Source organism: Notechis scutatus, chromosome 10 (assembly GCF_049901735.1).
Source record: "Notechis scutatus isolate UNSWTSFEM ecotype Mainland chromosome 10, rNotScu1.2, whole genome shotgun sequence".
Lineage (NCBI taxonomy): Eukaryota > Metazoa > Chordata > Lepidosauria > Squamata > Elapidae > Notechis > Notechis scutatus.
Window position 1 is genome coordinate 18,078,898 of NC_142018.1, and position 21,748 is coordinate 18,100,645.

The 21,748-nt window shown below is 43.3% G+C and overlaps 2 protein-coding genes across 5 annotated transcripts in view; both read left to right on the forward strand.

Annotated features, from left to right (window-relative positions):
- SEPTIN6 (septin 6) overlaps positions 1-7,521 on the forward strand; it is a 42,207-nt gene extending 34,686 nt beyond the window's left edge. For 2 of the 4 annotated variants that reach the window (XM_087972188.1, XM_087972189.1), the window contains one exon: positions 7,049-7,521. In XM_087972188.1, coding sequence (XP_087828314.1) covers positions 7,049-7,058 — 10 coding nt within the window. In that variant the 3' untranslated portion in view covers positions 7,059-7,521. Of the gene's footprint in view, positions 1-835; positions 1,175-4,406; positions 5,631-7,048 lie in introns of those variants that run through there. The other 2 variants (XM_087972187.1, XM_026674804.2) reach the window with 2 other exon arrangements.
- A 4,727-nt stretch (positions 7,522-12,248) lies between these two features.
- On the forward strand, positions 12,249-21,305 carry NKRF (NFKB repressing factor). The gene is made up of 3 exons (XM_026687805.2): positions 12,249-12,849; positions 16,447-16,583; positions 18,141-21,305. The coding sequence occupies exons 1-3, from the start codon at positions 12,554-12,556 to the stop codon at positions 20,111-20,113; spliced, it is 2,406 nt and encodes an 801-aa protein (XP_026543590.1). The 5' UTR covers positions 12,249-12,553; the 3' UTR covers positions 20,114-21,305.
- Positions 21,306-21,748: the final 443 nt, after the last annotated feature.

The following is a 21,748-nucleotide window of genomic DNA, read 5'->3' on the forward strand; positions in this document are numbered from 1 at the left end:
TGTGGTGTACCAGTGTCAAGAATAAGGGCTGAAGAGGTATGATTACCTAATCTGACCCTCTGTGAGCAGACAGACAGGAAATCCATAATCCAAAGGCAGATTGAATTAGAAAGCTCAAGGTCCAGAAGTTTAGACACTAGTCTCTGTGGAAGAATTGTGCTAAACGCAGAACTAAAATCCACAAAAAGCATCCTCACATAGCCCTCCCGCTGTTCTAGATGAGTCAGAGCAGTGTGAAGAGTGATGGCTATAGCGTCCTCTGTAGATCTATTTTTTTCTGTATGCAAACTGGTGTTTATCAAATGTATGCGGAAGACCAGAAATGATGTGCCGGCAGACCAATTTCTCAAAGCACTTCATGATGATAGGAGTGAGTGCCACTGGTCTGTAATCGTTGAGTTATACTCCCACTCCCCACCTGAAAAGAAATCTCTTCCAAATGCAAAACAAGCAGAGGAGAGGAGTTTCAGTTTCACAGCACCAAGCAGCTTTAGTACAGAACAATTGAGCTAAGCCACGCCCAGGCTCCTTGCTGTCTCCTTCTTGCTCACATAGCAAATACTGTTTCAGTTTCCAAACAGTGCTCAACTCTCTCACACACTGACAGGACACTAGCCAGACGGATACCAATGGATGCTGGTAGGCAGAGGCAGAATTTTCTTTTCCTTATTTTCCTCCCTAAAAACTAAGCCAGATCACATAGTTTCGTAGCGAAGCACGGGTATCGAGCTAGTAGATATATATACATATATATTCTTTTATTTCTTTTTCCCTTATGTTTTCATTGCGCTAAATTGGCCTTCCTCTTAGTTGTTATTTGTGTGCTATTTTTCAGTTAATCCCCGCTGTTTGCTGCATGGTGCATGCATGGTGCATGACGGCACCTTGTGTGGGTAAGAGGCTGTGACTAAACCCAAGAAGGCAAGGCAGTGCGACCCACAAACACACCTTGTGCCAGACCAGACACAATCCTCCTGAATCGTCCGACTCCTAGTATTTTTTGGCCATTCCCAACATAGAGACCTCTTCCAGTTATGCATCCTTCCTTCTAAGTGAGATGAAGGCAGGAAGATGTTTTCCCTTCTCCGTCGGCTGTTTGAACTGCCAACCAAGATTTTTTAAAGTGTTATGTTTTTTAAAAAAAGTATTAAAAAAAAAATCTTCCTTCCAAAAATGCATCCCAGTTTTTTCCCCCTTCCGCCATTTTTTTTTGGGGGGGGAGGGGTACCTGACGCTGGTTTACATAAGGCTGTAAGTAACCTAGGTTCATACATAAAAGGATTTTTTTTTCATTCCTGCCTCCTACCTACCCCAATTTGCAGATATTTCTCTCTCTGGGCACAATGAGAATATATCTGCTGAACAAAACTCTGCATTGGTGACTGGAAGGGCATCTGGCCATTAAACACTCGGCTAGCTCCATTCCATTGCCCAAACTCCACTCCGCAAGGGATTATGGGAGTCCTTGAAAGAAGATGGTGATTCTCCTTTTTGCTCAATTCACATTGTGCAAAAATAAAGGCAGGCCTCAACTTGCCACATTCCATGAGCGACCAAAGACAAAATGGCGCTGAAAAAAGTGACTTCCAGCCGGTCCTTGCACTTAGGATGGTTGTAGAATTCCCACAATCGGGAGATCAACATTTGGCTGCTTGGCAACCGGTAGATATTTATGATGGTTGCGGCATTCTGCAATAGCCACTTGAAACTTCCCCAGCTGACCTCTGACAAGCTCAATCAATGGGGAAGCCAGATTTGCTTAACAATCTCAAGATTCACTCCACCACCCTGGCAAAACAGGTCATAAAATTGGACCTGGCTTATAGCCATAAGCCAAGGACTACCTATAGTGTTATTGGACTTAAGTGGCTAAGCTGGTGAGATCCAACAATAAGTAAACCTTCTACTACTGAAAAAAATAATAATAATAATATCCAACTGTTTAGGAGGAAATCATACTTGAATCACCGGGAACCTTTTACAATTGTCGATGGGTGGGTCTGATATATAATTTTAAACAAGTTTTTTTTAAAGGATTCTTCCAGAATAGTTTGTGCCCGGAATGAAAGACAAGCTAAGAACAGAAAGGAGAAAAAACCAACAGTTTGTCTTCAGGACGACAACAGCAATGGAAAAAAAAACAGGCCCAAACAATAGACTTGTTTATCCTGGTCTCTGAACATTCATAACCCAGGGCTGGAGAGCAACTGGGATAAACATTGTGAGTCCTTGTTAGCTTTTGAATTGCTTTTGGCGGGCTGCCACATCCAACCCTGAAGTGTTGTAGTTGTGGATCCAAAAAACAGCTCTTTTTTTGGTCCCTCAGATTATAGGTGAAAAACTAAAGGCAAGTGGTTCTTCTTTTGCAAGGTCCTTCCCAACCATTCCTGAATCGTCCCAGTTTTGATTTGGCCTGGGAAATTTTGCATGGCGCATGCGTTTTTCCTGCATCCCTCTAAACTGCCAGCTGCAATCTGCTAGCACCACACACACAAAAAAAAAATGTGGCAAACATAATGCTGCAGAATCCAAGCATGTTTAAACAACATTTAAAACAAAACTAACACATTTTTCTCCCTTTCTTCTTATAATTTAGACACCAGGGATGGGCAAGCACCGTAGATTGTGGCAATGCCAATATTGTGTTGACGCTGGTCTGTGTTTCTTTGCCAGTATTACAAGTTGGAAAGCATCCCCTTTTCAAAATTGCTAGGTGGTTTATAAGCTTAAGGGCTGAAGAAGTTTAAAAGACAGATAAATATTGCTTCTAATTCATTGTGGTCATTTTTCCCCTCCATTAAGAGTGTTATTAAGCCTTAAAGTCAGTTTTTTTAATCAACTGTTTATATCTTGCTCCAGGATAGGAAGATAACAGTTGATAAATGCTGTAGGTTTTATTTTCAATCAAACAGCATCTGCCATAAAACACACATCTTTGAATGTAATATATAACCAATGGTCTTTGTGTCTCATACAGTATCTCTCGATGTGACACTGAATTCAAAATTATGTTGCCCATCTCTGGTTCAAACTTTATTTATTTAGCTTACATTAATGGAAAGAAACATTAATCCTTTTTGGTGGTTGCTGTTGTTTGTTTTCAGTGCAAGCTTCCGGGGTGGGTGGGGGGATCCACATTTTGAATTAATATGCATTTCATCCCTGTACTTCTTCTTTCCAATGCATTTTCTTCTGTGTTTTTTGTTTGTTTATTTGGTTTGGTTCTGTTTTCCTGAATTGCAAAAAGAAGCTGTATTCTCTTGACCGTTTTGGCAAAGATTTTGGCCATTCTTTCTTGGATCTGATGAACTAAGCAGCTCCAAACGCCGTTCTGTTTTTATCCTGTTGATTTATCCTGTCAGGACCGATGTCCCCCAAAATATTTAGCCTCAGCATTTCCTTAAGCCACACAGCCTGTGCATGTGTGGGTGTGTTTGTGCAGAAACTGGATGTCTGGTTAAGAGCTGAGCTTTTTTTCTCTGAGAGGCACAGCGAGAAAGAGAAGGAGGGAGGGAAGAAGGGAGAGACAGAGACAGAGAGAGAGGGAGGGAGGGAAGAAGGGAGAGACAGAGACAGAGAGAGAGGGAGGGAGAGAGAGAAAGAGAGGGAAGGAGGGAGAGACAGCTTAAAAGAGAAAGTTCTACATCATTACTAGCAAGGAACCGGATATTGCCTCTACAAATATATATGAGGGAAAACCACTTCCCTCTTAAATCTCTTCCTGTCTTTTGGATTTAGTATCCTGTTCTCACATTTGTTCTCGAGCCCACATCTTCCGTAATTGTGAAATATTTCCTACTTGGTAGTCCCAGCTATATAGGTGATGGACAGGCCATCCATGATCAACTATTGTCCCATTTTCTAGAGTGCGGGTTTCCAAATATGGCAACTTCTAAGATTTAAGGACTTCAACTCCCAGAATTCCCCAGCCAGCAAGAAGTCCACAAGCCTGTCCGGCTGGGGAATTCTGGGAGTTGAAGTGCCCAAGTCTTACAGTTGTCAAGTTGGGAGGCCCTTGCGCTACATAAAATGTCCCCTTATCTTCAGTGCAAAACTAGCCATTCCCGAGCCAAACAACCAGCTTGATGAATAGTTAGGGTATCTTTCTCAGCCCCGTCACCAAAATGGCCATTCATATTTTCAACATCCTTGGAAACCCTTCAAATCTGAAAAGTTTGGTTTTCTTGGAAGTAAACTCATTTGTACTTAAATCATTTTGAATCAACGCAATCCCCTCGCTTGTTCTCCTATGTTATTTCCATTTTGGGGGCTTTCTCCTTATTTTCGATGGGAAGCTTTTTAAAAAAAAAGAAAGAAAAGAAAAATAAACATGGAAACGATTCTGGTTAATGCTTTGTTTTTATTCTTTTTTGCTTTCTTCTGTTGTTCTTACCCTTCTTTTACAGTAATCCCTGGCTATGTACTGAGTAGTCCCCCCTTGAATATACTGAGCTGGGATGTCGACCTTCACTTATTTATTGCTTTTCCTGTTCATCTCATGGGCCTTCCAGAATGCCATTTTATACTCTACGCAAACAGTTTACATTATCTGTATTTGCTGTTTCGGCTGCATCGTGGGGTGCGCCTGATGTCAAAAACCGATATTACAGCTTTTCTTGTACACTGTGGTTGGTGTAGGATGCCCACACTAGGTTGCCTTGTAAACAAGCCCATCATGTTTACTCGTCAGCAAAAGTCCTTGCTAGCAAATTGAAGGTTGATATTATATTTTCAGATGACCACCTGCAAGGAATGGGGTGATGAATATGTGGTGCTATTAATGTAAGCCTATCATCAAAATCTAGTTGAGTGGTGACTGAGGGGGGAAAAAGTGTGTTTGTGGTACATACTCCCTTTGAATACTCTTTATTGTTAACAGTTGTGTTATTTCCCGCTGCTGCCTTTATTCATTTATTTGTAAGTGGGAGCAGGAATCATATGAATAAAGCCATTTAATGAACCACTGGGGTTTATAAACAGTTTTTAATTAGATGATGGGCGTGGTGGCTCAACGATTAAGACGCTGAGCTTGTCAGCTGAAGAACTGTCAGCCTAGGTTTGAGACCCCAGTGCCACACGTTGGGGTGAGCTCCTGTCTTCATCTTAGCTCCTGCCATCCTAGCAGTTTGAAAGCATGCAAATGCGAGTAGATAAATAGGTACCACTTCGGTGGGAAAGTAGCAGCGTTCTGTGACGTCATGCTGGCCACATGACTGCAGAAATGTCTTCAGACAATGCTGGCTCAATAGCCTTGAAAGGGAGATGAGCACCCTAGAGTCAGCAACGACTAGCGGAGTAAAATCCACAGAGGACTCCGTACAACTCTTAGCTCAGAGCTCTTCCGTCACCCCAAACATGGAAACGAAGAAGAAATGAAACCAAGGATATTTAAGATCCAATTCTGGATTTCTATGTTAACGTGGGTTCCTGAAAAATAAAATTGTTCTTCTTCTTGAACTTTTTCCAGCATCAAGTTAAAAAGGAGTTGCCTGTAGCTTTTTCGCCATTGGGAAGAAAGCCATGCTAAATATATTACAGATTGTGATTTTGTTTCAGAAGATGACCAATTTAAGAACAGGAGAAATAGCCAAGTCTTGCTTAGTTTCTGACTCTGCTACTCACACCACGGTGTAAAAATAACATAGAAGAATCCTATAAACTGTAGAGTTCTTGGTGTTCTCTGAGCTTGGTGGTTTTTTGATTTTTTTGTGTGTTTTTTTGCAAGATGTTTCATTACCCAACATCATCTGATAATGTTACTAGCTGGGTCATGAAACGCCAAGCTCAGAGAGCACCAAGGACCCCCTCTCACTTCAAACCCTGAGCTCCAAATATCCTCTTCTATTGATATCTCACATACTGATCCAACTTTCTCCAGGCTGAATGTTGACAGTCGAAAATTTTTCTGAGTGCCCAAACGTCTTGCAAATCAATGGCGGCTCAGTTTGAGCTGTGCCCATATCCTCTGGGTTGTTGTTGTTGTTTTATTTACAAAAATAATCCTTTAGCCTACTCCAACTTGCTTCCCTGTTAACGTGAAGGATTTCAGTCCCCATCATTCCCAGCCATCAGGGCTTTCCCTCCCGAGGATGTGGAGTATGGGTTTTGTAGTTTAGAATGACTAAAAGATACCGGCTTAAAGATGGACGGTTTCGAAAATCAGTTAACTGAAGCTCTGAATGATTTCCTACCTTGTTTAACCTCCTGTAAGCACTGCAGGGAGATTATTTACAGTTTAAATGGGGGGCTGGCCGTTCTAAGTTTTTGTTCCCTTGCCAAAAAGCACATAATGCAAGAAAGAGATATTTTAGAGTGGGGGAAAAAATACCAAGCACAATTTGAATCCTTTCCCCACAAAACTAGGGTGAAGTTTCCAACTCCTAGGGGCAAAATATCCCCAAGTTTCAAGTCTTGGGTAAAAACCACAGATAACTCATTCAGCAAGTCTTGCTCTATAATTCTACCTCGCTTTTCTTCTGAATGTTTGCATTGATTTGAAACATATATGTGTTTGTATTGTGCCTTCCTGAGTTTCCTTCCACCACCACCCCAAAGACATCTGCAGACTTACCTTCTAAAATGCACACTGTACCAGGTAGTCCTCCTTTAGCGACTGCCTCATTTTAGCAACTGTTGCGACAAACAGTGATGGGAAAATACCTTTGCAACCTGTCCTCGCGTTTACGACTTTCACAGCTATGCAAAGCAAAGGAAATCTGATCATAAGTACTGTCGCGGTTTCACTTGGCCCCAGCTTCGTTGAACGACCGAATCACTGGTCCCTATTTTGGTTGCTAAACGAGGACCACCTGATATATAATGTGGGCATCCTCTTTTGACGGTGTTTCGCTGCTTGAGTTCCTAACAGGGCAGCGAAAACATAGATTTACTGGCTTGGTTGTTGTTGTTTTTTCCCCCTTTCCATTTGATTGTGTTCCTCAGTTGTCCATGATCTGCTTTGCTTTTGATTGGCTCCTTTTATTACTCTGCCGTTGAACTGACAATTCTTTCTTTCTTTCTCTTTTTTTCTCTCTCTTTCCCTCTGTAGCTTTTTCTAACCTGTCTCCACCTGCTGCATTTCTCTGAGAAGACAACTACTTGAACGAATGTAGGGATATAACCTTCCTGCTTGGGAAGGGAGAGAGACAGACCTGAATAAATAAAAAGAAATTTTTAGCCTGGGGGGAAAAAAAAGAGATTTGGGTTTGTTTTTCTCCCACTCCTATTTTTCCATGTGTGTGAGTGGTGAGGGGGGGGCGGTCTTTGGGATTTTATTTTCTTTCTTTTTTTAAGCTGAGGGATCTTGTGCTTTGCAAAACAAGATGGAAAAATAAGGGGGAAAAGGCAAGACATTTTTCTACAGCCCCCTCCCAAATATTGTTGTCCAATGAATAAGGTGGCTACTTCACACCAACACAGGACTTATTGTGGTTTATGGTTATTGTTGTTCTTCCCTTCCTAGTTTTGCCTCCATGTCACGATCATGGGTTTGTTTGGGTTTTTTTGAGTAGAGACAGAAGGGGGAAAAAAAAGTCTTATTCCTTCATGAGTTGTTGGTGTGGATAAAAATTATGCAATGTACAACACATAGAAAAAAAAACACACACACAAATAAAACTCATGACTTTGCTACCTCTGAGGAATATTTACTTTGAACTCTAAGAAAAAGGACAGTCGTGGAAATTTGAGGGGGGAAATTGTATTTTTCATTGGGAGGGGGGAAGCCTTTCAGTTAAAAAAAAAGTAACAAATATTTCCTAATTAAAATAAATAAATAAATAAATGCATTCACTAAATTTGTTTCCATTCAGCATATATGCATTGAGATGGAAAGTTCATGGTTTAAAATCTCTCCCGTAGAAATGATTTGTGTCTGCTGCCATTGCAAGAATTTTTAAAATGCACAAAGAGCCTTAAGCCTTTGAGGGAATGAGAGAGAGAGAGAGTGGGGGGTATTGTATAAAGACGTAAGTAGTATTATCATCGTAGAATTAATCCCCCAAAGTTCTAAGTAACCCCTTTAAAACCTTTTCGAAGGGAGGAAAAACAAGAGGCTTCTCTATGAAGGTGGCGAGGGAGAAATAAATTGTAAATGCATCTTCTTGTTTCTCAAAACTTATTGTTGCAAGTCCCGTGTAACTGCTCTTTAAAAAAAAAGTACTTTAACTGAGAACTTTTGGGATTGTGTTTGGAACCATTCACTGCATGGCCTGGTTCCCACGTATTCATTTTTTTTAAATCCCTGTCTCTTCTTTTTTTAAAAGCTCTTTTGTTATGAACAGTTGTGATCGAACAGCTGCAATATATATATATATATATATATATATATATATATATATATACACACATACATATATATACACACACACACACACACACACACACACACACACATATATATATATATATATATATATATATATATATATATATATATATATATATATATATATATATATATATATATATATATATAATTTACATGATCCATGTGAGTGAACCAGCACTGTCGAACTTAATACCTTTCTAATGTTGTCGATTTTCAATAAAAACTTAACCCTCCTGAAAGAAAGTGGTTCCGGGTCATTATTTCCTTCTGGGGATATATTTAAAACAACAAAATCACATTGACATCCACTTTGCGGTTGGCGAGCCCCAGGTGAAGTCATGGATTTGGAAGAGCTGATCTTTCAGGTGTCAACCCATAAAATATTTCTGTGATCTTTTTAGAGTTGCTAACAGAAAAGGAAGGGGGAAAGGGGTTTAAAAGAGCAGTGTGGCAGCTTGCAAACCGAAAGTACATTCCATAAATGTCTTCAAAGATAATAACTAGGTGACTGAAGTTTCTGCCGTGCAAAATAACTGGAGAGCATGATTGATGACTCTTGGCTATGGATGTGTCCCATTGGAGAATATGAATTACGATACATCCGGGGATGGAGGGAAAATCAGGATCAAGGGTGCAATGAATGATGTGCCCCAGAGTTGGCTACACCCAGGCAGTGCTGGACAGTTTAATTCCCAATAAATCCTTTTTGAGTTTTGGAAGTTTGGCTCGAGACTCATGATTTAAATGGGGGTAACTGCCGGAATCCTGACAGCAGGTATCTAATGCTCCCCCAATTCCTTAAAATACGGAGGAGCCACTTTTAAAAACGACTTCGTTCCAAGTAATGAAGACTTGGGACTCTCCAGAGATCTTCTACAAGGCATCCAATCATCAGGAGGAAATCAAGATCCATTCTCAGATCCTTCAGAGATGCCTGATAATGTGTTTCACCATCAGCAGGAGATCAAAATCCATTCTTGGACCCTCCAGAGATCTATTTATTTATTTATTTATTTATTTATTTATTTATTTATTTGATTTGCCAATTGTTTACAAGATAATAAGTATAAATGTATACATAGTTGTGAATACATGAAATGGGTACATATAAGAAAAATAAAAGAATAAGAGAAACAATAGGACAGGGACGGTAGGCACGTTGGTGCGCTTATGCATGCCCCCTACAGGCCTCTTAGGAAAGGGGTGAGGTCAATAGTAGACAGTCTAAGGTTAAAGTTTTTGGGGTTTGGGGAAGATCATCTTCAGATTTGTTGGTTACGTTTGCTGAGGACGATTGGGTTTATATAACTTTCACAAAAATATTAAGAGTTTAGAAGGAGCCCCGAAGGTCTTCTAGTCCAACCCCCTGCTCAAGCAGGGGCTCCTACACCATGTCATGCCCTTGTCAGAGTCGGACTCTGAGGGAGAGGAGGAACAGCTGACAGGGAGTGGAGGTGTGGCTCCGGAGGTTGTGGAGGAGGCTGGGGAAGGGCAGAGGCCGTCTGGGCAGTCAGAGGAAGAACCAGGCCAATCCCCTCTGCATCCTAGGACACGCAGGGAGGAATGGAGAAGGGAACAACTTAGCTTGCAAGAGAGGAAGCGGCCATGATCCCCCTCATGGGCTGCACCTGGGGAGAATAGTATATAAGAGAGACCGTTAAAATACAGCAAAGCGTGTTTTATTTTGGGCTGAAGTTATCTTGGTTGGCATCCTTCCAACAGACTGTGCCTTGTTATCTCCTTGAATTTGGTAATTACTTATCCTGGTCCATTGTGAAAATTCCTTCATTGTAGTTTGTTTTAGTTTTTTTTATTTCACCTCTATCTGCTCATTAAGTTCAGACTGTATTGCTTTCTTTTGAAGACTATTTTTGAATAAGTTTAATCTCCAACTGAGAATTATTGAACAGTGAGGCCAAGATGGAGGCATTAAAGGACATTTATCTATGTTTTAGATTTTATTACATTTGTGTTACACTCCGGGTCATCACACACCATTTCAGACAAAACGGTTGTTATTTTTATTTATTTTTATTTATTTGATTTGCCAATTGTTTACAAGATAATAAGTATAAGTGTATACATAGTTGTGAATACATGAAATGGGTACATATAAGAAAAATAAAAGAAGAATAAGAGAAACAATAGGACAGGGACGGTAGGCACGTTGGTGCGCTTATGCACGCCCCCTTGTTCGATTTCTTCTTAAAAACCTGCAACGTTGTGGGCACACTCACAACTCCTGTTGCAACTTTTGGGGAGGCATCGACTTGCAGGGGGTTTTGCTCAAAGCAAAATGTTGAAAAATAAGATGGCCCTAAGAGGGATATTCTGCATAAAATAAAACAAATAGAAAACTAGACTTCGTTTTAACCAATGCCCCCCAAACAAAAAAAAGTCTCTAATAAAAGTTCTATGACCTGTGGAGCACTCAAAACCTTTCTTGCCACAGTTGCTAAGTTCGTCACCCCGTTGTTAAGTGAATCCATTAATTTTGCTGGTCAGAAGTTTGCAAAAAAAGGGATCAAAATGACCCCCCCAAAAAAGATACTGTAACTATTAGGAGCCAAGTATCTAAATTCTGATCCTGTGACCACGAACATGCTGCAACTGTCATTCAGAGTGAAAAATGGTCAGTGTAAGTGGCTTTTTTTCAGTGCCGCTGTAATCGGTCAGTAAACGAACCATTGTAAGTCGAGGATTTCCCTGTTACCTGAGCCTGTCCACCAAGCCTTTAATTCAGAGGTCTCCAAACTTGGCAGCTTTAAGACTGGTGGACTTCAACTCCCAGAATTCCTGAGCTAACATGACTGAAGGATGAAGTCTGGGAGTTTGAAGTGCACCAGTCTTAAAGTTGCCAAGTCTGAAGACCACTAGAATTGATAAAGAGAGGTAGAATAGAGAGAGAGAGAGAGAGAAGAATAGATAGAATAAAGAGGTAGAATGGATAGAAAGAGATAGAATAGATAGAGATAGAGAGAAAGAAAGAATAGAAAAAGAAAGAAAGAAAGAAAGAAAGAAAGAAAGAAAGAATAGAATAGAATAAAATAAATAGAATAGAATAGAATAGAATAGAATAGAATAGAATAGAATAGAATAGAATAGAATAGAGCAAGGGTCTTCAAACTTGGCATCTTTAAGATTTGTGGACTTCAAACTCCCAGAATCCTTGAGCCAACATGAGTGAAGGAGGAATTCTGGGAGTTGAAGTCCACAAGTCTTAAGGTTGCCAAATGTGAAGACTACCGGACTAGAGAGCGAGAAAGAGAGAGAGAGAGAGATGATAGATAGAATAGATAAAGAGAGGTAGAAGAGATAGAGATAGACAGACAGACAGACAGACAGATGATTGATAAATAGGTAGAGGTAGGGAGATAGATAGATAGATAGATAGATAGATAGATAGATAGATAGATAGATAGATAGATAGATAGAGAAGAAGAGAAAGAAAGATAGATAGATAGATAGAAAGAAAGAAAGAATAGAGCAAGGGTCTTCAAACTGGCAGCTTTAAGACTTGTGGACTTCAACTCCCAGAATTCCTGAGCTAACATGACTGGAGGAGGAATTCTGGGAGTTGAAGTCCACAGGTCTTAAAGCTGTCAGTTTGAAGGCCCCTTTATTCCTGAAGAAGAAAATGAAAAATAGCCTGGGAGTCCTTAAGGTACATTTTTTCAAGAGGTGACTGGGACTTTATTTTTTTTTTTGAAGACGTTTCGCTTCTCCTCCGAGAAGCTTCCCAAAGGAAAAAAAAACAAAACCCAAAGAAAATCCAGTCGCCTCTTGAGGGGAAAAAACAAACCAACAAACCACCCATTGGGATTTCTTGTGGGGGAGGGGGGTCCTCCCGGCCGCCGGGTGGCGCTGTTTGCAAAGCCCAAGAAACGGCGCTCGGGCAGCCTCTTCGGAAGCTCTCGGAGGGTTCCATCCACCCCACGTGATCCGCGTGTAACAAGGAACGGCGGAGCCAGCGAGAGAAGGGGGGAAAGGTTACATTGTAGCCGTCTTTCTGTCGCGCGCTCGCTTCGGCCGCGCGCAGGCGCAGAAGAGGGGGGGGCTCCCGAAGAAGCGCGGCCTCCTGCACGTGTGAACGCGCGGAGGGACCCGGGTCGGGTCGGCCCACGGCAGCGGCGGCAGCTTCCCCTTCTTCTTCTCCCCGGGCCGGGACCTATCGGCTTGGGAGGGAGGGGGGAAAGAAACCCCTAACCTCGCGGTCTGGCCTCCATGGCCGGCGGAGGCTGGACGCTGCCCGGCGGGGATTTTCTCTCCCCGCAGCCGCCGGCTTCCCAGCAGCAGCAGCCGCCGCCGCCCCCTCCTCCTCCTCCCCCGGATGCCGCCTCCACCGAGGCGAGGAAGCCGGCCTTGGAGCCATGGCGGGAGGCTCAGGAGAGCGACCGGCATTGGGCTCTCCGTCGGCAGTTCCTGCTCCGCAACCTGCCGGGCTACCCGGGCTCCGATGCCTTCCAGCAGCTGCTGGCGCTCTCGCACGTCTGGAGCAACCACGTCTTCCTGGGCTGCAGGTGAGAGCAGCGACTTCCTCCTCCTCCTCCTCCTCCTAATAGCCCTTAGACTTATAGGCCGCTTCACAGTGCTTGACAGCCCTCTCGAAGCGGTTTACAGAGTCAGCCTCTTGCCCCCCAACAATCGGGGTTCTCCTTTTACCCACTTTGGAAGGCTGAATCAAGCTTCAGCCGGTCAGGATTGAACGCCTGGCAGCGGGCAGAGCAACAGCAATAGCCCTTAGACTTATATACCGCTTCACAGTGCTTCAGCCCTTCTCGAAGCGGTTTACAGAGTCAGCCTCTTGCCCCTCCAACAATCGGGGTCTTCGCTTGACCCACCTTGAAAGGATGGGAGGCTGAGTCAACCTGGAGCTGGGATGGATGGATAGGGAAGGGAAGGGAGGGAGAGGAAGGAAAGTAACTATAGTGCTTAGACTTATATACCGCTTCATAGCACTTTACAACTCTCTCTAAGCGGTTTACATTGTCAGCCTCTTGCCCCCAACAAACAGGGTCCTCATTTTACTGACCTTGGAAGGATGGAAGGCTGAGTCCACCTGGAGCCTGTCAGGATCGAACTGCTGGCAGTAGGCAGAGCAACAGTAATAGCCCTTAGACTTATATACCGCTTCAGCCCTTCTCTAAGTGGTTTACAGAGTCAGCCTTTTGTCCCTCCAACAATCTGGGTCTGCATTTTACCCACCTCGGAAGGATGGAAGGCGGAGTCAACCTTGAGCCTCTCAGAATTGAACTGTTGGCAGTGGGCAGAGTTATCCTGCAATACTGCATTCTAACAGGAAGGAAGGAAGGGTAATAGTACTTAAGACTTATATACTGCTTCACAGTGCTTCAGCCCTTCTCGAAGTGGTTTAGAGAGTCAACCTCTTGCCCCCAACAATCTGGGTCTTCATTACACCCACCTCGGAAGGACAGAATTCTGAGTCAACCTTGAACTGGTGAGAATCAAACTCCTGGCAGTGGGCAGAGTTCGCAACACAATAGCATTTAGACTTATATGCTGCTTCACGATGTTTGACAGCCCTCTCTAAGTGGTTTACAGAGTCAGCCTATGGCCCCCAACAATCTGGGTCTCCTCCTTTTACCCACCTTGGAAGGATGGAAGGCTGAGTCAACCTTGAGCCGGTCATGATTGAACTGCTGGCAGTGGGTAGAGTTAGTCTGCAATGCTGCATTCTAAACACTGGGATCCTAATCCCACTTGTGCAGGAAACAATTTGGACACAAACATAAGCCTCAAAAACTCTGCCTGGAAAAAGCAGCTGGGTGAAACAGAAGGGTCAGGCTGGGAAAGTCTCTTTTATAAGACCACTTGGTTTTTCTTTCTGTCTGATAGCAAGAGAGAGAAAGGGAGAGAAGAACAAAAGAAAGAGAGAGAGAAAGAGAGAGAGAGAGGACAGCACCAATAAAAGAATATTTGCAGCTCAAGGGTTGAACTTCGCTGAGTGAGACGGTTTTCTTGCAGATGTTTTGATCCAAACTTGGGAGTAACAGAGGAGATGGTCTCGGGAGTGAAAAGGTGGCAGAATTGGATCCTCTTCAATCTCTAGATTTCCAGTTCAGATATCACCTGGTCTTTCTCCCTTTGTCACCTTCACATCTGCATCCTTAGGGCATCTTGAGAGCTGTGATGAAAGGCAGAATATCGGAGGGGAGAGAAATCTGGGCATATCTCTTAAGCCACAGAGTATTTCAGACAGACCGCATTTTCGACCCTGTAATTTTCCTCCATTGGCTCGTTGTGAGTTGTTGCCTGATGCCTTTTCTATGTGTACAAGTGCCTGGGGTTTACAGGGTTGTGTGGAGCCATGTTTTGCTAAATTCTGATTAAACCACAGTGGCGTGAATTCGCGCCAGGTGTTTACCCAAGAGAGAAATTAACTTTGCGGTTTTTAGCTTCTTAGATTATATTCCCGATCCTACATATAAGTTCACCTAACATATTATGAAGGTTCAGGCTGATTGGATTTTTTTTAAAAAAAGACTTTTCTTAAGGGTAACAAGTTTATCCACAGATTGATAAAACATCAATTCCCAGATGTTTCCATTATTGGCTGTGCTTTCTACAGATGTGTCTTTCAGACCACCAAAATTTCACATTTTGGAGTAAATTAGATTCAGGCTGCATTTGTAGACACTTTCTTATCCCACACCCCTTTTAGAGCCAAAATTTGCTTTGAACATTTCAGTCCAAGATTGACTGTTTATTTACCAACTGAATTACCTTATAGCAGTTTGCAGTTCAGAATATTCTTTAATAGAAATCCAGACCCTAACAAGTGGGTGGGTCTCCAGCCTTTTGAAATACCCATCATAAATTTTATTTATAATCATTGAGCAGTCAAGTGTAATACAGACAAACACAACAACTACAGTACTAACTCGAGAAGCTTCATTCTTTATTTTAAAAATCGATCCAAAAAAACCAAAATTCAGAAATATCTCTGCTAGGCTGGTATTAAATTTAACAGTCATGGAAAAAAGATTGCAGCTATATTGTGGACTGATAAACACAGTCAACAGTATAGCTGCAATCTTTTCCCATATATTTGGCAAAAGGACTGGACCAAAGTGCCAGAGTAGCTCAGACTGGAGAAAAAAGGGCGTAAGGAGAGAAAACTTAACTTGGCAACTTGTGAAACCAAACTTAAAATAGCTATGCAATCTCCAGAAAAGATGCAGCTGCTTTAAGAAGTTGGGAGAGAGATGTGACTTCAACGTTGCCGGGTCAACCAATCTTTTTGATTCCCAATCCAGAAGCAGATTACAAAGTTCCACCTGCAGGTAGAATCTCTGACACAGCTCTAAAAGAGAATAACTTTTATCTTTGCTCATTCGATGTCTGTTTTTAACTGACCGATTCATTCCATCCATTGATGGCTTTAATGTTCAACTGCCGTTTCAGGATGGAACAGAATGATGTGAGCCTCTCGCTCTTTGCCATCTCAAAATTGGTGGTTTCCTTTGGCTGTATTCAAACAGGCTCCTTGTCAACTCATAAAATATTTCTGTGATCTTTTTAGAGTTGCCAACAGAAAAGGAAGGGGGAAAGGGGTTTAAAAGAGCAGTGCGGCAGCTTGGAAATCGAAAGTGCATTCCATAAATGTTTTCAAAGATAGTAACTAGGTGACTGAAGTTTCTGCCATGCGCAAAAATCTACCTGGAGGACATGATTGATGACTCTTGGCTATGGATGTGTCCCATTGGAGAATATGAATTACGATACACCCAGGGGGTGGGGGGAAAACCAGGGTCAAGGCTGACAATGAATGATGTGCCTCAGAGTCAGCTACACCCAGGCTGTGCCGGGCATGTTTAACTCCCAATAAATCCTTTTGAAGTTTTGGAAGTAAGACTCATGATTTAATTGGGGTAACTGCCGGAATCCTTACACTCCTCTTTCATCTTAAACATTCTACGAGGCTTTTTTCCTCTGAAAAATCGTAATTTATTTCAATGGTTTCTCCCCTAAAGAATTTGCTGTTCAAATTGCAAAGAGGTTCGGATTTGAACCGTTCCCGTTTTGATCTGACTTTTCAGATCAAAAGCCTCCCATTAAATGAATGACCAGTTGACCCTTCTTTTGCTTAAACGCAGGTATGGCTCTCAAATTATGGAGAAAATCCTGCAGATGGCAGAAGGCATCAATATGGGTGAGATGCCATCCTTTGAGCTGGTGCCAGGCACGAAGGCAGCCAAAAGACCACGATCCCCGCACGATGACTCGCCCCAAAGTGAGTATCTTTTATTTCTTTTTAAACGTAGTCCTCTCCCTCTTAATTGTATCGGTGGGGAGAGCAGAATAACAAGAGTTGGAAGGGACCTGTTCTGACCCAAACCCTTTTCCAATAAAACAAACATGAACCAAAGGGAACAGAAACTTTTTAATGATTCTTACGAATCCCCGGTTAAAAGGCTGCTGCAAACTAATTAACTTTGGTCAGCATAAGCTTCGCCAAAACTGTGTGAGGCTGCCAAGAATAACAGGTAAGGTTATCTAGAGATATTTTACAACACAAGAGTCTTCAAATACCAACTTAAGATACTGCAATATCCACGAGGCTGGAGTTTCAAAACATCTTTGCTTCCTGCAAAGAACGTCCGATTCACAGCCGGGCCATTACCTTGCAGCCTGACTCCCGAGTCTCCCGTGCTGTTGTAGCTGCTCTTTCCTACGAGCAATCCTGCATGCACGCGCACTTGGCACAGGCTCCTCGGGAACCTCCTCATCGCTGCTGCCAGCCCCCACAATTTCTGAAGGCAGCAGTCCACTCCCTAATGGTCCTGGCCTCTCACCTGAGTCCTCACACTTCTCAGCCATCCACACCTGCTGCCGGCTAACCACAACAGGACCTTGGAAGTCTTCTAGTCGTAGGAGTTGTGGTGGCACAGCTTCATAGGTAATTCAGCTTGTCATGGTTAACGATAGTATGTACCAAAAACCCCAACAAGTGTAGTGATGTGTAGAAGAGGAGGCAAAGGCTGGGGGCGGAGTCAAAAGAGGACTTAGCCTAGAATCCTTACATATCCACAAATGCTCCAAGTCCAATCCTCCCCAAATTCTGTTAACTCTTATCCTTATCTAGCAACCACTTTAATGCTGATGTTTAATCAACTAGATTCTTGTGCATAGGCCTCAGAAATAAATCTTTGTAACTAAAAGCCTATAGTGTGGAGACGATGAATTCTAGTCCCACCTTAGGCACGAAATCCATCTGAATGAATGTTTTTTCTGGTGGAACTGGTCTTATTGGGGCAATCTGGTCTACCCAATTATGGGACGGAGCATAGTGCTTTTGCCTTTCAGCCCCAACCCAGGAACCTTCGCAGGCAGTCGCTTCCGTGACAAACTATTTTGTGTTAAATTTAAAATTAACACAGTATGCTCCGTCCTGTATTTGGATCTCACCGGAAAAACACTTAATCTTCCCCCTGGTACAGCCGACAAAGCAAGGAGAGCCCGTGGCCTAGAGGTTAATACATCTGCCCAATATATAAGCGATCTGGGGTTCGAATCCCAGAAGGGTATGGCTAGCCGATGAGACTAAAAAACTTGAAATAGCTATGCTCATCTCCCTTTTATTTCTTTGTCGGTAAATTTAAATTTAAGACATCTGAATGAATATTAGAGAGAGGCAGGTACCCTTGTAAGTTCACCATAAAAACATGGGACCTCAAGTCCTGAATATCTCCTTTTCATTTTGACTTGCCACTTTGCATGAATCTTGAAGCACTAAATCAGTTTTGCCACCATCGCTGAAAATAACTTCCTGTGGATTTCTGTTCCCTAGACTGCAAGAATCCAAGAAAGCAAGCTCCCAAATTCCGCGTCCGGCCGCGCTTTGAGCCAATCCACTTCGTCACCAGTAACACTCAACCACAGGCAAAAGAGGAGTCTTCAGAAAACCAAGTCCAAGACGCTTCAGAGGACATCACAGCCCAGCAGATCCAAACTTATGCTGATCGGGTGTTTAGCAGCTTCAGCACCCAAGATGGGGACCTACAGTTCTCAAGTTCAGTAGGCCTTGGCTATGGAAGCAGCCAGGTCAAACCGCCCGACGCTAAATTGGCTCCCGTAAATAAAGAGACTTCTACCGCTGGGGGCACAACGACTTTGGCGGACTCTGCTCTTCTACAACCCGCTTCCGAAACGTTCCCCAAATCGGTGGTAACAGCCAAGCAGTGTTTCATTAAGAAGCTTGTAACGGCAGTCCGCAACAATCTCACCAACCCCAATTGTAGTGGCGGGCCGGACAAAATTAACTACACGTATCTTTTGACACGGTCAATTCAGGCTTGTAAGACCAACCCGGAGTATATTTATTCTCCCCTGAAGGACATTTCTCCTGCTGATCTTCCCAAAAAGAAGAAGATCCTCAAAGAAGGTTTTGCCTGCGAGGTAAGGTGCCAGAACGTCTACCTGACCACGGGCTACGCGGGCAGCAAAAACGGTTCCAGAGATCGGGCCACTGAGTTGGCGGTGATACTGCTGCAGAAGCCCGTCGAAGTCAAAGTGGTTCAGCGGAAATTCAAGAACGCCATGCGGGAAGATTTAGTGGTGTGTGAAAGCGGGACGTCTCCTCTCGAATTCCCGCCAGCGCTCAAACCACCGGATGAGACAACCCCCCCTGCAAAGGATGGTGTGACGGGACAGCCAGGTTCAGATCCGCAACAAGGGCCCAGCTCGGTCAAACACTGGACTAACTTTGTCCTCACTGAAAACGCCAGTGATGCCATTGGCATTTTGAACAATTCTGCCTCCTTTAACAAAATGACCGTGGAGTACAAATACGTACTGATGCCCAACCGTCTCTGGCGTTGCGGCGTCTATTTGCAAGGCCACTTCTTAGCGGAAGGCTGCGGCACCAAGAAAACCAGCAAGCACGCCGCGGCGGACGAAGCCGTGAAAATTTTGCAGAAGACGCAGTCCAATATCAGCGCCACCAAAGCCGTGCAGGTTCAGAAAGTCGGTGGGGCTGCCCGCGCCCCAGCGAAGAAGAAGAGCCTGAAGGACCTGGTGGTGTACGAAAACTCCATGAATCCGGTCTGCACTCTGAACGACACCGCTCAGTTCAACAAGATGACGGTGGAATACGTCTTCGAAAGGGTGACCGGCATGCGATGGAAGTGCAAGGTGATGCTGGAGAACGAACTGATCGCCGAGGCCGTCGGCGTCAAGAAGACCGTCAAGCACGTGGCCGCCGAGGAGGCTGTGAAAGTCCTCAAGAAGACCCAGCCGACCGTGGTCAACAATTTGAAAAAAGGCACCATCGAAGACGTCATTTCCCGGAACGAGATTTGTGGCCGCTCGGCCGAAGAGGCCTTAAAGCAGCAGATCAAGGAAGACAACATCGGGAATCAGATCTTAAGGAAGATGGGCTGGACGGGGGGCGGTTTGGGCAAAAGTGGGGAAGGGATCCGGGAGCCCATCGCGGTGAAGGAGCAGTTCAAAAGGGAAGGGCTGGGACTGGATGTCGAAAGAGGCTCCCAGATCACCAAAAAAGATATCGAGCAGATCATCCAAAATTACGCTTTCTCGGACAGGAAGATCGACCTGACTTTTTCCACGGAACTTACCAACGATGAGCGGAAACAGATCCACCAGATAGCCCAAAAATATGGGCTGAAAAGCAAGTCCCATGGCCAGGGCAGGGATAGGTATTTGGTGGTCAGCCGAAAGAGGCGTAAAGAAGATTTGCTCGACCAGCTGAAGCAGGACGGTCAAGTTGGCCATTACGAACTCATCATGCCGCAGGAGAAATAGGGAGCGAACCTTAAAAAGTTTCCCAAGGGGAAAATCTGGACAGGAACCCGGTTTCCATTAAACGGGGAAGGAAAAAAAAAAGACACTGTATATTGTTGTGGAAAAAGAAACACCCAAGTCAAATGTTTCCCCTGCTTATTTTAATTCCTTAATACTACTCGACGAGAAATCGTCTGTCCAATTTCATGTCGTGCAATTCGGGTAACATCTGTGCCGTTTGCCTGTTTTAAGAATCTCTCAAATATGATGCTTCCCCCACCACCCTTCATGTTTTACTAATTTGGTAACAGCAGGAATATCGATTCAGTGGGGGGGGGAGCCTGGCATTGTTTTTAAAAGGATGCTTTTATTTTGCCCCCCCCCCCCTTTTTTTAAAAAAAGAGGGGACGTATAAAGAAAGATGGCCGTATAAAGAGAATTATATGTAAAGTGAATCTTAATAAATGAATTTTTTATGTCTGGGCATGCATGGGAGGGCATGTTTTATATTTAAAATGGTGGGGGGGCGTAGAGGCACAAAACTATTTTCAGCATATTCAGAAATGGAATCACTACAGTATTTGACCGCTTGGTTAACTTGAGACCGAACGCAGACCGGAACAGGCTGCAAAATGAGCAAATCCTAAAAAAAATATTTTTTTTCTGACATCTAGCCTAGTCCCGATTCACCGTTTCATTAGACAAAAGTGTGTGATTTTTCGCAACAAAGGGTTTAAAACTGGAATAAGTGTCATAAACTTCAGCGGGGTGGGGCGGGGTGGGGAATTGCACTGGGCCAAAAAAATCTCTGTTGCAGGTTTCTAGCCTTGCAGGATTAAAACCAAGAAGTGGAAGCTCAGGGATCAAGAGACTGTAAAATGCCGCGTTGTTGGGGTATATGGATGTTGGGGGCTCTCTACTGCAGCATTGGAACTAACAAATTAGTGAAGGCTTTTTCGTTGCCTGATTTGTGCAATTCCCAGCAGATCCATCATTTGTGATGTGACACCAGGGGGGCTTCTACATTTCAAAACGAGGCCAATACACTACTGTGTTTTCCATCAGCGTTAAGGGGAGCATTTCTTGTACCCCGTCCATCCTGATCAGACAGGATGGAGTTTCATTTCTTTCTCTCTGAAGCCTCTACGTATTGTGTAAATGTGCTTGTATATTTCACGGGAAGATCAGCAAGTAAAAAGGTTCTCTCGCTGAAGTTGTTGTGGTTTTCTGCACAGTATTTTTTTTTTAAAAAAATCCTCTTTACAGGCTTTCTTCCAGCTGCAGGGGCTGCTGAAGGATATCAAGACTTGCTTTCCCATTTCGTTCAATCCTTCCGTTGTTTTACTATAGCGTAGAGCCTTGTTCAGCTGGAAATGATATATACACCCAATGGAAGAATGATCTTTAGGGAATAATTCTGCATCGTTTTATATTCTGAAGGAGAGGAGGGTGTTTTGAGTTTAAAAAAAGAAGTATCTACATGAGAGAAAGCGAAAAAATGTATTTTTTAAAAAATGGATTAGGACTTTGCAATGCTTTAGGGCACACTGGGGCACATCTGCACTTCCAGGAAAAGATAAAAATTGTATTATAAAGAATTGTAGACAGGAGCTACCGACTGGCTGTCAACTCCAAAAAAAACCCCAACCCTACATA

Excerpts from the sequence above, each read along its gene's own strand:
- NKRF (XM_026687805.2), top strand. The coding sequence starts at position 12,554 with ATGGCCGGCGGAGGCTGGACGCTGCCCGGCGGGGATTTTCTCTCCCCG. Across the intron at positions 12,850-16,446 it reads CACGTCTTCCTGGGCTGCAG|GTATGGCTCTCAAATTATGG; the intron begins GTGAGAGCAGCG and ends GCTTAAACGCAG. Across the intron at positions 16,584-18,140 it reads GCACGATGACTCGCCCCAAA|ACTGCAAGAATCCAAGAAAG; the intron begins GTGAGTATCTTT and ends TCTGTTCCCTAG.